We start from the raw sequence: 16,213 nt of genomic DNA on the forward strand, positions 1-16,213 counted from the left end.
TGCCCACAGCGCCCAAAGCAACAAACACGCTGCCACTGAGGATTAAAAATAGCTCTCTAAGAGCAGAGTTCCCTTTACTTCCATTAATGCAGAGTTACACAGCGGATGTATCTTTTCTCCACTCACGGGGTGGGGGGGAACATTGCTAAAAGTGGATCCATCAATTCTGGGCGCTTTTTGAGCTCATACGCGACGTCATTAATTGGCCTGAAGGGACTAGCCAACAAAAGACTCATATGAGGCTTTAATGCTTCTGTGATATTACAGAGCAGCTGAAAATGCCTGACATGCTGATGCGTCGCTGGAGAAAATGTGTCACAGACAGCCGGCACTGAAATCCACTGAAACCACAGATTTGTTTTTGTTGTGCATTACTCATTCTGAAGGGTTTTTCTTGCTTTCTTGTAAAAGTGTCATGACAGTGATGATATTGTGCATGACACGCGGCAATATGCAAAAATCTATTCAGCCGAAGACGCATGACAGCCTCAAGCGGAGCTGCACACTGATGGTGATGACCTCCACTGTGGATGTTTAGGGTTAGCTCCTAATCTAATTAATTACAACTTCTGCCCGGCTATACATAGGGCTGTGCACCACCTTCCCTCTGGGACCGTTGGGAAGCATTCTATTAAAAGACTTGTGAGGAAATGTCTTTTGATCATGACCCCACAATTCAGTAGCTTCTTTTCTGCAGTCTTTTACAGTTCAGAGATCAAAATAATCTGACATTCTTTTCATCTCTTTCAGTGCGGCAAAGGAGCAGAAAACTTTGACAAGTTTTTCACACGTACACAACCCGTGCTGACCCCTCCCGACCAGCTGGTCATCGCCAACATCGACCAGAGCGAGTTCGCAGGCTTCTCTTACATGAACCCTCAGTTCATCCATCCATCCCTGCACAGTGTGGTATGAGGAGAGATAGCATAAAAAAAACTCAAAAGCATGGACTGTCGCTGACTACAGGATCCTTACAAACTCCAACAAACGATCCCGCCGTCATAAGACTCATATCATCCTCTACAGTGTTCTGTCTAGTTATCAAAATCTGTGTACAAAAGTGACTGAGAAGAGGGGAGCAAAGTGTTGAAGAACATACATACAACTACATGGCGGTGATATGCTTGCATAATTTCCCCAAACATCTCATATATGTTCTTTATTCTCTATCTGTGTTTAACCAAAACCTGCTGCCTTTTTTTCTTGCGTATGAATGTGTGACCGGTTACTTTGTTATTAGGTATTAAAGATGCAAGATGTTTTCCTTTCTCATGTTCCCCATCTTACTACGCAACAAGCTGCAATGCACGACGAGAACGGAACATATTTTTCTGCTCTGTCCCGGCTTTATCTACTTCTGATCCGCTACACGTGTGTTTTATATTTATATTAAAAAAACAAGAGGTAGTATACTGTTACATGAGTGCCAAAGTAGAAGTGGAAAGACATCATTTCTTTTGCAGTTCTTAAAATCCTTGTAATGTTTTTCCCAACACACTAAAACCCCACTAAAACAGGGGCTGTTTCTTTGTGTTGTTTTGTAGGACGTGGAGATACAGTATATCTAACTCAGCATAGACAAACAGAAGCACATCATGCTTATGCTTGGTTATAAGCTGTCTACGCTATTTGAATGCAGTGTTGGTCAGTATACTATAGGGTCAGAAAACTGTGGATCAAAGAGACAGTGTTTTAAAGTATAACGATGCTATTTCCATATGCACAAAGCAGATCTCTGTTGCATGCTTATTTTTCTGACTCTGTATGAACAGTAGACTCTAGGATGCAGTACACGTCTGGTATCATTGTAAAGTTTAGTATTTACGATATAAACTATGTTGATATATAATTGTTGTATGTTTTGAAGAGTCTTATCCTGAAGAAAAAGTTTCTAATTGTTAAAGGAAAAAAGCTTTTGTTCATATTTTATGTTTCGCTTAACTCAACTTTTATGTCCAAAAAAAAAAACTCTATTGTACCCCCATTTTTATTATTTTGTAAATATGTTTCAAAGAGATGTTTCAGAAAGAGAAGTTACTTGCAGATTTTATACTACGAACTGAATGTGCTTTTACAACCATAGACAGTTTGAACATGTCTATGTTTAGATTACCCCGAAGAGGAGTATATATATATAATGTTTGGCTGAATCTTTGGTAGCTTTGGGATCAGCAAACCTTGTAATATGTATTTCCACTATTTATCCATTGTTTTCTACTACTCAGTGTCATGGCGAATATGCAGCACCTACTGTGCGTGAAAAGGTTGAATGCCCTCTTGCCTTGGTCATCTCAGGGCAGACTCCTTCTGTAACAAATTCAAATACAAGCCCTAGGTGGCTGCAACATGTCTCTTCTTTCTTGTGTATATTGTGTGCATGTGTGAGGTGAGGCTTGATATAAGCATGAGAAAGACCCCTGCATGATACAGAGATCATGGTGCATGGAGTTTCCCCAACTTGTTGCACAGAACGAGATTAACCAATGAGCATTGTGCACTTTTCTGCTCATCGTCTCCTCCCACTTGCTGCCATGTAGCCTGACATGTTTGACTAAAAACACAAATCTATGTAAAATGCTTCTGTTGGCTTGTTGTTCACTGGTGCCAATCTTGAGTCTTTGGTTTCCAGTCAGGTGTGTTGTTGAGAGGCTACTACTTAGGCGCACAATGCTACAACAGTGACGTTTCATAAAACTGCCAAATTTACTTTTAACCCCCGAATTAGTTACTTAGTGTAACATGCAGACTGATGTTGCAGCTGTCACATCTGGACCAAAATTAGATTTTTAAGGTTAAGAGAAAACTGAATGTTTACATGTCTCACATTGAGAATCTTTATCGGAGGAGAAGAAGAGAAAAATAACAAAACTTTGGACCCATGACAGAGATAATTACATGTCAGGCCAGTCAGGGTATGTACCACTACAGTTAGAGCCACAGGGATGTTTGTATGCGTTACCTTTCACTGCCCCTACTTTTGTTAACCTGATTCTTCTTGTTCCTATGTTCATTGTGGTATGATGGATACTGTGTATAAATAAAGTATGAAAAATATGAATCTGCTGTTTTCTTTCGGGTGGGGTGGGGGGGTGTTCGATTTCCAGCTTCACTGCTAATGTGTGTATTGTTGGCTATATTATTGTTCTATTGAGGTTTTAAATCAGGCTACACTTTAATATTACATGTGCAATAGTATTTGAAAGGAAGGAGGTGGCTGTGATTTGATTGATGTTTCATGTGTGAAAAAAATGTGTGCGTAGTTTCAACAATTTAGTGTGTGAAATATATTTTATATGTGGAAGATGATTTTCAACATGTGCTTTTTAAAATAGAATTTGGCCTAGGAGGTCAGTGATCACACACAGAAGAAATGCTACATTAGAATATACACTGACCACTGACCACGCCGGTTCGTGGTGCTCCGTGAGGTCAGTGGTAGTTGGTGTTTCAGTTACCCCAGAATAGGTGACTGTGCGCTGGGTACAGAGCACCGCGAGCTTCCGGTCATTTCGGTGGAGATTACAGTTAAAATTTGGCAAGAAAAGGTGAGCGTTATATGCAGGGAGGAAAGTTAAGATTAGGTACCAAAACAACTTGTTAAGTTTAGGAAAAGATCGTGATTTGTTTAGGTGCAAAATGCTAGAAAGGCTAATCTACACTTAAGCAAGCCTGTTAAAACACTCCCAAGGAACACGCATTTCCTGGGTGAAAGTTTTTTTTACCTCATTCCCTGGCTTGTAAATCCATCCATCCTCTCCGACCACCTCACCGCCAGCTGCGTTCTTATAGGCCTACAGCATAGACCGTTAATATATACAGTCTATGGCCTACAGCAGCAGTCAATGTAGTGCACACAGCAAAAAAAAAACAACGTGTAAATCATACAGTGCTTCACTTTTCGTAGCTTTTCGAACGTATGTTTATGAGAACAGGCTGGCTGAGTAGAGCTGTCCTTGGTCCTGAAACACCTCTCTCTCTCTCTCTCTCTCTCTCTCTCACTCCCTCTCTCTATCTGTCTGTGTATTTGCATTCAGCCATAGAGCAGCACGAGGCGTCTGTCTGACTCAGTGTGTTGCACTGACGCACTGCTGCATCGTCTCGGTCCTTAAAGCTTCCCGCGGCTTCGCATGACAGTTTTCTGAAGGAATTTTTGATTACTGACCAAACATACCGTCTTTCTCTGCAGGTTTTAATCCACAACTTGAGCACAACATTTGTTCAAAGTGCAGGAAACAGCGCTGAGACTGTACAGATTACAAACAGGTAGGAACACGTGTTTGTATGCTGTCGTCGCATTACTTTTTTTTTTCCAACTCCTGCTTCTAATTAACTGGACTGTGTTTCACATTTTCACAGATGAAGTATAGTGTTTGTTGTGAGTTTATTGGGGTTTTGATTGTGCACTTCCCCTTCCTAATATAGGCTACTAACATCGAGGTATATCTTATATTTCTTTAAGCCATAGTATTTTATTGGAATATCAGGCTTACTATAGGCTATTGGAAACAGCCAGAAGTCATGGATGCACTGTAAACGTCTCTATAGGGCTATCATTGTAATATAGGGTTGACGTTGATGGGTTATCTTGAAAACTAAACTCAGTACCCCCCTGGGAAAATAACTGTATAGCAGAACAAATTGCATAAAGTTGTAGAAGGTTAAATGACTGTTGATGGAAAGGATGTTTCACACAAAGGAGAGTTAGGTTATATTACTGACATCTGATGTTGTGAGAGTAAAAAAAGTGTTACAAGTGTGAATATTTCTGTTCTTTTGTGTATTTACTCCATATTAAAAAGTTGACTATTATTTTTCTACAGAATGGAGAAGCTTGATCATATTGGCATTGGCAAAGAGATAAGCCGAAATGTTTTGATTCAGCAATGTAACTCAAGTTGTGGAGTGGATCTGATGTGGTGATTTGCATGTGACAAGGCTCAACAGTCATGACTACTGTATAGTCATGTAGTAGGCTAACTGTGTTTTTTTTTCACCTGCAAATCTGCAAGTCCAATTCTCCCATCAGGTATTTTGTCATCTGTGGAATACAATAAAGCAAATTGATTTAGCAGAAATTAAAACTGCTGAGGAGCATCCTGGTGACTTAGAGGTTTGAGACTCTCTACTGTCACTATCTAGTCAAAAAAGTAAACATTTAAAGAATAATATTGCTGACAAGGACCGATAATAAGCAAGGAAGTTAATATGAAACAAATATGAGCTATCAGGCCTCTTCAATGCAAGAGAGGTGACCTTGCAGGTGAACGAGCAGATTTCTGGAGTGTTTCTGTGAATAATAACCTATGTGACCTCCCAAAGCAGCTGACAGCGTTTCTTTTAGCATTTTATTAGCTTCAATTCTGGTTGTTTTAAAACAGAAAACGGGGGGAGGGGGGTGCACAGATGTAATAAGTCTTTAAGTCTAGTCATTCAAATTAGCCTTTCCTTGACAATATGTTGTCACCGTCCATAGATCATTCTTATGTGTCCTAAATGGAATTTAAATCATCATCCTGTCACTGTAGATGATATGTCTGGCAAAGTCCCACTCCCGCTGACTTATTAATGCCTTTATGAATGTCTAACCTTTTTGAGGGATTCTGCGCTGATTCATGGCTGTCTTGGATTTCAAATTATGTGAGCATTTATATTCACAGTAATAGGCCAGTTTAATGTCCCTCAGTCTTGAGGCTCAAACAGGTTTATTATTGACTCACTTAAGATTATTAAAATAAATTTAAAAAAATTGAACTATTCCTTTAAAACTTACCTTATTCTTATGAAATGTTAAATGAGACAATTTCTTATTTTACTCCACAGATTGTATTTCAAAATGTCTGTTTTATTTCACAATATTTTACCCATCAACCGTTTTACCCAATAATGTCACTTTTTAATCACAATCTTGGTCTTTCAATCAAGACAAACAAAAGTGATTGAATTGCTGCTCATTCAGACCAAAGCAACAACCAATCACATATCTGACACCCCTGTTTGTCTTGATTGAGATATAAACATTGTTGGCATTATGAAATAAAAAACATTTAATAAAAAAGAAACTGGAAAAGGGATATTTTTAAATAAAAACAGCTGGAATGTAATAAAAATGACCCGCAATAAACAGAAATAACAATTCCTATTAATGAGGTGAGTTTTTGGAAATTGCTGGATTATTTCACCATTTCATTATTATATTACTTATAAATAGATATATTATATCTATTTATTTTGTCTGTATTTATTCATATTTATTTCATAATGTCTTTTGTATTTGTTTGATTAACACACACTGGGTCGCCACATCCAACTTCTCATTTCTACCAGTAATCCAACCTTCTTTTCCCCTTTCTCCTCCTCCAGATTGCTTTTTGGACTTTTCCTCATTTTAACCGACCCCTGCTGGAAGATTCCCCCGCTGTCACCATGAGCGCTTGCAGCAGGAAGGCCTTGACATTGCTGAGCAGTGTCTTTGCAATCAGTAGCCTGGGGCTGCTGGGAGTGGCGGTCAGCACGGACTACTGGTTGTACCTGGAGGAGGGCGTCATTATGCCTCTGAACCAGAGCATCGACATCAAGACGTCGCTGCACTCCGGCCTGTGGAGAGTCTGCTTCCTGGCTGGTGAGTAACGAGTCTGGGGGTGCGTTGTTCTCTGTGCTCCTGTGATTTGACTCAATCAGGATTGTGGCACAGATACATGTCATGGTGTTAAGAGGGGACTGATCTTTATTCAAGGATGTTCATTTGTATTGTGCAGTGTCTAAACGTGGCAGCAGCAGTGAGAGATGATCCTATCACACTGACATATCGTCACTGCATCAGCCAGCTTTGACATTCACAAGAACGTCATCAGTGTGTGTTTGTGTGTGTGTGTGTGTGTGTGTGTGTGTGTGTGTGTGGAGTACATGAAGCAGAGTGAGAGAAAGTGTGTTTGTATTTCTCTCTTAAAGCATTCAGTGTAAAATTAGTCCTGCAACATAATTATACACTCACTCACACACACACACACACACACACACACACACACACACACACACACACACACACACACACACACACACACACACACACACACACACACACACACACACACACACACACACACACAAACACACAAAAACTTGTCTACAGAGACAGATGTCATCTCATTGTGCTAACTCCAGCTGGTATCTGTATGTGACGATGCTGAAGTGATAATAATGACTGTGTAATCTTTGCGAGATGGGATGTAACTCACACATGATGTGTTAAATTATAGAAAAAATACCTACATAGCTTATTTGGTCAAATCTATTAAGTCAATTAGAAACAGTATTGCCTATATCTTCCACATGATGCACATCGTCTGTGTTGGCTCACATGCTCAAGTAATACAGAATAAATTATTTGTTCGGGGGAAAAAATTTTGTTTTACAGGGGGTTATGTTGCCAGGCAACTAGTTGAGACTCCAGGAAATTACTGGTCCCTGCCAATACATTTTTATTTTTTTTAACAAAAATGATATAACATGTGTAATAAAGAGCCTTAAAGGTGGATTTTGTTACCATCAGACAGAGCCAGGTGGGCTGTTTCCCCCTGTTTGCAGTCCTTATGCTAAGCTAAGCTAATCAGCTGCTGGCTCCAGCTGCATATTTACTATACAGGCACGAGGGCGGTATCAATCTTCTAATCTAACTCCTGGCAAGAAAGCAAATAAGTGTTCTTCCAAAAATATTGAACTGTTACTTTAATGTATAGTAAATATATAAATACAAATAAAACACGTTTCTTTATGCGTCTTTTGTTTTGGCTCATTGGATTCTGCCAGTCTCTAATATGTCCCTCCCATGTCACTCTCTGTCCTGCAGCAATCCTCTGTGTGTTTCCACCTTTTACCTGACCTCCACACCAACCTGCACACCTGCTCCTCCTAGTTCTCTCATCAGCTCCATAGTACCTGCCTGCTTTTTTGGTCTTCTTGTTCCTGTCTGCCGGTTTTTGGCCTTTTGGTTTTGTCTATACATTTAACAAGGGAAATTGAACAACTCTCCCCATTTATTTTCACGTCTCCTCACCCCCTCTTCTTCACCTAAACTTTGTCTCAAAACTTTGTTTTTCTTTCTTCCCTATTCAGGTGGCGAGTCTGGTCGCTGCTTCACCATCGCCTACATCATGCCCATGAATGTCCAGTTGACGTCAGAGTCGACAGTAAACGTGCTCAGTGAGTAACTTCAGGCTTAATAACTCAAAGTGCCCCCTTGAGGTTGTTCAAATAAACAGCGGGGGTATTTTCATGGCAAAAAACGTGTTGTTTTCCATTGAGGTTGTGCTCAGAAATCACCTAACTGTAGCCAGACAGATGGGTCTGAGTCATCTGAACCGTCAGGCTGCTCCTCTCCAGAATACTTATTACCTTTCATAGATAACTCACCTCACAAGTCCTTCCGCGTGGCTCAGTGTCAAATCTTTACTGAAGGCTAAATCCACACAGAGTAATAATCTCTGAGATTTAAAAAGTCTGGCAAAAGAGCAGACGATAAATATTGGGATTATTGGGATAAATCAACAAAACATTCCTTAATTTCACTTTGAGATACAATGAGATACGCTTAACGTCCCTCTGTCTAAAAGCATCTTTCTGCCTCAGTTTTTACACTGAAATGTACAAACCCATCTGCTGGATGTTTTGGGGTTAAACAGCAGCTTTCCTCCTCTACTCAGAGATGATCCGCTCAGCCACTCCGTTCCCTCTTGTCAGCCTTTTCTTCATGTTCATCGGCTTCGTCCTCAACAACATTGGCCACATCCGGCCTCACCGCACCATCCTGGCATTTGTCTCCGGGATCTTCTTCATCCTCTCAGGTAACACTGATCTTCTCTCCATTCTTATCTCTTGTCATGTTTCTGTCCTGTCTCCTTGTTTTTGTCCAATCCTTAATTGAATTTCTCTGTCTCTCAGGTCTGGCTCTGGTGGTGGGCCTGGTGCTGTACATCTCCAGTATAAATGATGAAATGCTGAATAGGACTAAGAGCAGTGAAACCTTTTTTACCTACAAGTACGGCTGGTCCTTTGCCTTTTCTGCCATCTCTTTCCTGCTCACTGAGGTGAGCAACTGAACACAGACACAGAAGACTTGTTCAGCTCTTTGGCACTGCTGTGATAACACATGAATCCAAGGGATGACTATAATAAAGTGAGAACATGTCTTTGCACCATTGTCCAAAGATGTTAAAAGACAGACACAAAACATGTAGTATGAAATTGAACAGTAGAATACACATTCAGACACTATTATTAAAACATAACAATGCTTAGTTATACAGTAACTAAAAGAAAAACCTCCAAGTATAACAATAAAACACATTAAATTCACTGCACCAGCTGCTTCTCATCATTTTTCTGTGCTTCGAAAAATCTACTCATATCCTGGACTTTACTGTAGCAGAAACTTCTGACACTTAAATTAAAAGTGGTTTAAGTTTTCTCCGAGTTTTAGGTGTGAATGGGCATTTAATCCCCATCAATAGCCTTACTATACACTGAGTTTCCATGTTATTAGGTACAGTCTAATGCAATCAATAGAACTATTTTGCTATAAACTTTACATTTATGATGCCTACTATGTCCTTTTTAGCTGGTCGGCTAAACCTTCTCGTTTTAAGGTGACGGTTCCAACTACTGCAACACCACCCCAATAATAAACATTTAACTTAATTTACACGCATGTCTGACAGTGCCGGTGATGTTTATGGTACACATCATTGTATTTTACATAAGACATGATAGGGTGGTCTTCTCTCCAAGAAAGACGTGATACTCACTGGTATCTCTTTATCTACAAGGCCCTTGGTAAACTTGGTTGGAAAACTGCCATCTTACCTTACAGAACTACTTTGTCATTCAGAGGGACATTATCAGACTCGCTACTTGGACAGCCACTTGAAGGTTTTTACTGAAAAGGTTTATAGTTTAGTGTCGGTGAGAGAGTCTATTACAATAAGAATCATGAGTGTTCACTTCCCTCCAGTGGTTGCTGATAGGACCTGCAGCACCACATTAACTTAATGGCTAACACGCACACACTGTTACAGTAATATCAGTATAATTGTTATTAATATCAACAGTTACCACTCATTATAAATGGGGTGTATAAGGTATAAAAAATTATAACACTTTAGCTGATTGCTTTCAAATGACAAAACTGAAGCAATCACAAACAGCTATAGCAAAGTTTTGTGCTGTGGAGACTTGTTTATGTTGTAAATAGTTACAGCTCATGATCTCTGAGCTCATTATCCTCTGCATATATTTTGATCCGTTGACTTAATTTCAATCTCACGTGTCCCTCTATACACTGCAGAGCGCAGGCGTCATGTCCGTCTACCTGTTCATGAAGCGCTACACAGCAGAGGAGATCTATCAGCCTCGTCACCCCAGTTTCTACCGCCCTCGTCTCAGCAACTGCTCCGACCACTCGAGCCAATTCCTCCACCCAGAGGCCTGGTCGCGTGGGCGAAGTCCTTCTGACATCTCGAGTGAAGCTTCACTCCAGATGAGCGCCAGCTACCCTGCTCTGCTCAAATGCCCCGACTATGATCAGGTCTCCTCTTCACCCTGCTGAGGGGTCGGCCATCACAGCAGAGGCCGCCCAAAGCTTTCTGAAGGCTCCCTGAAGGATCACATGGGGTCCCAAGGACCTAGTGAGTTTCCTTTCAAGAAAAAGTTACTTAGATATTTAACTTTGAGTTTAATGTTTTTCAGGGAGAAAAATATGTGCAGCTTTGACTGTGACCTGAGGAATTAAATATTTACAGCTGAGGTGCTTGTGGATTTAGGGTCAGAGAGGCTTATTGGGAGTTTGTTGTTGTAGCAGCACCTATGTTTTTTTTTTTCCCCAGGAAGAGGCAAAGTCTGTAGGTTTTAGAAGAAAACCCCAATATGATGTTATTCTTTCTGCAAAAGTCTCAACATAGTTAAAATCTGGTATACAGTAATTACCTTCGAACTTTATCTGAAAGGGGAAATAATGTTCTACTGTATAGTTTGGTTTAATTTTATCGGTGCGTTTCACCCTCCAGTGCCTCATACTGTAGCTGTTTTCTTTTTGTGAATATCTCGGCTTTGTCATTTTGCAAGAAATGAATGCATCTTATGCTTTTGTTTCTTCTGTGGCAGTATTTATGTATCATGTCACACTGAAACATCAGCAAACCTAACTGTCTTGCTCAGGCGAAGATTTGTGTGAGATGCAATGAAAAGACAATCCATCACCACTAAAACAACCATCAGATAGCAGGTGACGACAGTCCTGGAAGGAAACCATAGACTGTAAATAAGGAAACAGGCTCAAGAAGTCCTGTCAACAAGCATCAAGAGGTTGTTGTTGGGTTTGTTTTGTACCTTAAAGACTGTTTTGTCTCTAACATCATAACAGTAAGACATGACAAAAATGTTAATTCCTGGTTTGATTTAAATAAGGAGAGACACCGAGGTACATTAATACATCCAGACTGAACAAGCTAAGATCATACATATTTGTTTTATATTAATTTTTATATAGTATATAGTATGTGCAGCTGTTGGACATTAAATGAATAAATGATGAGAGAGTTGATGTAAAGATGCTGCTGCAAATTAGGTGCTGTTTTTCCGAGTGTCTGTGTTCTGGTAGCACTGCTTTGCCATTAAACATGTTTGGTACAGTGTGCAGGAGGAGTCATCTGTAAAAATACATGTCCTCACGCAGTGATTCTACATTTATCCACTGGAGGGCAGTGCACAGTTTGTTTTGCAGTTTCTTGGCACAATTGTCAAATAAAAATCTTGATTCCCCTAAACACTTTGTGGAATTCTCCACAGTATATAGTGTGACATACATTCAAATTTATGTTTTTAAAAGTACTTTTATGTCTTCTGTTGATCCAGTAAATGGATTTTACTGCTTATTTTTTATACACAAATAATGTCAGACGTGTATATCAAAACCTCATTGTGCAAATGTATGAATTTTGGTAATCTAAACTGATAAAAGGTCCATCCTCAAATGTACAGTATAACTTGGGAAATTTTCATTATCCCCTCAGAGGTGAAACAGAGTTTTACATACAGGTACAACAGTTCCTGAATGTGGCACAGGCAAACATCTGAGAGGGACAAGAAAAGCTCATACAAGATGTGAAAGTTACTCTATATGTAGTCTTGCTTTGCCAGACCCTCCTCCACAGCCAGCTGGAGGAGAGTCTGTCTACTTCACATAGCATTCGGGGATGGGACGGAAATGTGCTCTTGTTTATTGGCATTTCTTTCAATCACAATCGTCTTGGGCGGTGCTAAGCACCGATGAAAAGCCGCGGAGCTGCCGATCATTTTGGTGGAGATTACGATTAAGTTTAGGCAAGAAAAAGTGAGTGTTATGCGGCGACGGAAGTTAAGTTTAGGCACCAAAAGGACTAGTGAAGTTTAGGAAAAGATTGTGGTTTGTATTTAAACACTCCCAAGGAACATGCATTTCCTGGGTGAAAGTCTGTTGTTTTCCCCGGTAAGCAAACTCCACTACATGTTAACATGTTTTGATGGATCTAATCATTTGGTTTTAAAAAGGAAGGGTTCATTTGCAAAAGCAGATATCTCCGTTTTTGTCTTTTGACACACATGGTAAATACACTCAGTCACTTTATTAGGTACACCTGAACAATCTAATGTAATCCAATAGAACAGTCAGGCCATAACACCTATCTTTACGATGCTAAATGTTAAGTTCAGTGCTAATGTTCAGTTTTTGTTGACATTGTCGTAAATGCGTAAATTCTATTTTAGGTTTCCTACTGAGGTCATAGTTAAGCAAGGTTTTGAATGCAGGATTTTTAGTTGTATTGGAGTACTTTCACATTGTGTTATTATCACTTTTGCTCAAGTAAAGGATCTGAATACCTCTTCCACAACTCATTATTATTGACTATGACTTGAAAATGAAAAAGGAAAACCAGTAGAGGACGCTCTCTCCCCAGTCATTCTCCATATCTTCTCTCCCACTCAGATTTCTCTCAGGCACTCAACATTTTTTGATTTACCCTTCCTGTTAATTCACCATACTTCCCATACTATTGCGCTGCATGATGGAGGATGACATGTTATACATTCAGAGAGCTCGTCACCTCGCGAAAAATATCTGTATAATTCATTAACGATAGCTCATGACTTATGCAAATAAGTAGGTCAAGACAAGCATCAATAATAAATACACCATACATCTGCTGTATGCTTTATGTATACTTTATATAGATACACGTAATGTACAACGTGACCGCTTTTACAGAGAATAAAAAAGTTAATGTAATTATAAGCCCACATAGGGCAGTAGAAGATAATATTCTGCCCTGACCACAAGGCTTTCATTTTATTTTACAATCACATAGAAAACTACTGCTGTTTATAGTTGTTGACATCATCATTAATGATAGTATCATCATCACACTGATATTACATCACTATAATCATCATCATTAACAACAAACATCATTTTCACTATAATCTTTATCATCATCATTAATACAACCATCTTCTCACTTGTCATGGCTTATTTAAAGAGCATCGGCACAGTTATTGACCAATATCATCATCATCATCATCATCATCATCATCATCATCATCATCCTCACCCTCATATGTTTACTTATAATTATGTTTAAGGCTTTTGTAAAGAAGACCCCAAACTTCAGCTGATGCAAACATCTGCCTGTAGGCTCAAGCATGTTACACAGAGTGTGCATACTACAACAAAGAGACCAGAAAACCTATACATTATATATACATACATAACTTAAGCATACATTGTATAACATTTACAGGTAGTATTAAACCATTTCACAAATGAAAATAAATACAAAAATGATAAGTTGGTTGGTTATACTTATATACTTTCAGAGAAGAACACAAAAGCAAGCAAGATTGTTTAGGATTACAAACCAAACGCAAACAGGATTACAACAATACATCAACCTTCACTGACCTAGGCCATAGACAAGAAGAAAAAAAGCTTAATCGGACTGGTACCCTATTGGGCCATTGCACAGCCATAAATAAAACCTACCTAGCAGACAATTTTTTAAAGTTAAAATCCTTAAGGTTTTCATAAAATTGACACTTTTCTGTGGATTTTGGGCATTTTTTTCATCAGCGGATCATTTTTTATTTTTAGAAGAGAGTAACGAAACAAGAAGGAGCAGCCACCGTGAACTGTTAGCTGCAGATGACACAGTTACACATTACATTAGCAATTATTATTGACTAACTTAATTTTGTTTGGTTGCACTGTAAAAAGATACAAAAGTTGCTGTTCTGTTGCATTTTTTTACAAAGTGGCTGCTTAAGGAGTGCTTGCTGTAGTATTAAACAGCACACTTGCAGTTACCACCATTAATCATGGTTGTGTTGCCAAATTAACCAGGACTGAAATCTTAAGGATTGCAACTTTACGTCCAAAAAGAAAGTTTTTATTTCAAGCTTTGGCAAAAGCTCCTTTCCTAGTCAACTAAAATAAAAAAGTATGCACATTTCAAAATTCTCTGCTCCACACAAATAAATGAAATCAGCCCAGCTGACTCAAGACTGTAATGCTTTGTTAGGAACCTAAATGTAAGCCAGCGCTGTTTTCTGAGGTTACTGTGAGCAAAGCTTCAGCTATGGCACCTACAGAGAAGAATCAGCACCAGAATGAGAAGACCACATGGTCCACGTGAGGTTATGCTGCACTGACCTACCCACCACCTCCCAAATGTTTCCATCTGTCTCCTCTTCCCACCTTTCATCCTCCAAATGTCTTAATTCACTCTCACATATCGTTCCCCATGTAGTCAACAATACATCTAAACTCTACATTGAATTACAATAACCTTTCATAAAGCACAGTGGAGGGAACGCTTGTATGCACACATACTGTAGATCCTGGGTGCATTGATAGCATGCACACTGCTGCATACAAACACACACACACACACACACACACACACACACACACATACACACAAACACACACACGCACGCATACACAAACATGCACACACAAACAAATTGATTGGTCTACAATAACCCACATGCATGCATGTGCACCTGAAACATGGCAGTTGTGCATTAGGGAGACCTAGAAACATGTTATGACTATGAGAGGGGGAGGTATGGGGGTGTGCATGAGATGGATGAGAAACAAGCTGACTTGGTTGTTTATGTGCTGCTCAATGCAAGAGTCCACATATCTGTTAGCTGGAGGTCTGCTGTCCCCTCAGTAGTGTGTGATGTCTCAGCCCCAGCAAGTGCACATGACTTGTAGACCGTCCAAGGAAGAAACTTTTTTTTTCATAGCCAAAGTCTTTTCTGGGGTTGAAGGACTTTTCTGTGGTGTACCAGCTTCGCAGTGTGTTTGGTTTATGTGTTCATGAACCGAAGGAGAGAAAGATGGAGGAGCTGGAGGTTGAGAAGATTGTCCCTCTTCACTTCTTGTTGGCGATGCGTCTCTTCCTGGTGGCCAGCATGTCGTAGAAGGGGTCTCTGCTAATGCTGGCCCTGGAGAAAAGGCCAATCAAAGGACAGTGATGAAATAAATAATAAGGCCACATGAGAGGAGGGTCTCAAGCATCTTTGATATGGAAATGTAGGCACATTTATACAAACCCCTGCCTTAACTAGATCAAAAAAAAAATGTTTGTGCAGTGACCTAGTTTGGTTTCCATGGTTTCTGAAGAAGCCCCCCCCCCCCAAGTTTTTTCTTAGTACTCCGGTTTGCTGGAACCTCCTCCAGAACTCGTAGTAAAACACACAAGCACACTTTCCCTCCTATTATTCTGCAGGTTTATAGGTTGGAAGTAGGGCGAACAAAGGTGCTCCAGATTATTGACTCTTCTGCGTTCTCCTGCTCCCCATGTTTTTCTAAGAGCGATGGAAAGGCATCCTACAATGAGAGTGAGTGAGTCAGAAAGCTATTTGGGCTCTACTGAGGAGCCCAGTTTCACGGCTGCTAAATCCTGTTAGCACCAGCACTAAGCAAAAAGAGGCTCAACCCCCCACTGCGGATATCTCTGATTCCCTTTACAACGCCACGCGCTGAAGAATGAGTATTAATTTGTATTATCTGTATGTGATGACTATCCTGCTCTTTCAAACTGCTCTATTGTCATTTTGCAAAACCCAATTTCATGAAACAAAATCTCCACCGTAAAAGTGATCAAATCCAAGAAAGGCT

At 39.8% G+C, this 16,213-nt stretch overlaps 3 protein-coding genes across 4 annotated transcripts in view; 2 read left to right on the forward strand and 1 right to left on the reverse strand.

The window, feature by feature from the left end:
- prkcab (protein kinase C, alpha, b) overlaps positions 1–3,058 on the forward strand; it is a 106,054-nt gene extending 102,996 nt beyond the window's left edge. For both annotated transcript variants that reach the window (XM_028600706.1, XM_028600707.1), the window contains one exon: positions 751–3,058. In XM_028600706.1, coding sequence (XP_028456507.1) covers positions 751–915 — 165 coding nt within the window. In that variant the 3' untranslated portion in view covers positions 916–3,058. The remainder of the gene's footprint in view (positions 1–750) is intronic.
- A 1,000-nt stretch (positions 3,059–4,058) lies between these two features.
- cacng5b (calcium channel, voltage-dependent, gamma subunit 5b) lies at positions 4,059–11,630 on the forward strand. Its single transcript, XM_028600320.1, has 6 exons — positions 4,059–4,263; positions 6,361–6,619; positions 8,113–8,199; positions 8,700–8,840; positions 8,938–9,083; positions 10,340–11,630. Exons 2-6 carry the CDS (start codon positions 6,424–6,426, stop codon positions 10,598–10,600), a joined length of 831 nt encoding a protein of 276 aa, XP_028456121.1. The 5' UTR covers positions 4,059–4,263; positions 6,361–6,423; the 3' UTR covers positions 10,601–11,630.
- A 1,596-nt stretch (positions 11,631–13,226) lies between these two features.
- Positions 13,227–16,213, reverse strand: part of cyth3b (cytohesin 3b) — a 35,051-nt gene continuing 32,064 nt past the window's right edge. The window contains exon 13 of the mRNA XM_028600140.1: positions 13,227–15,537. Coding sequence (XP_028455941.1) covers positions 15,465–15,537 — 73 coding nt within the window. The 3' untranslated portion in view covers positions 13,227–15,464. The remainder of the gene's footprint in view (positions 15,538–16,213) is intronic.

This window comes from Perca flavescens, chromosome 15 (genome assembly GCF_004354835.1).
Source record: "Perca flavescens isolate YP-PL-M2 chromosome 15, PFLA_1.0, whole genome shotgun sequence".
Taxonomy (NCBI): Eukaryota; Metazoa; Chordata; class Actinopteri; order Perciformes; family Percidae; genus Perca; species Perca flavescens.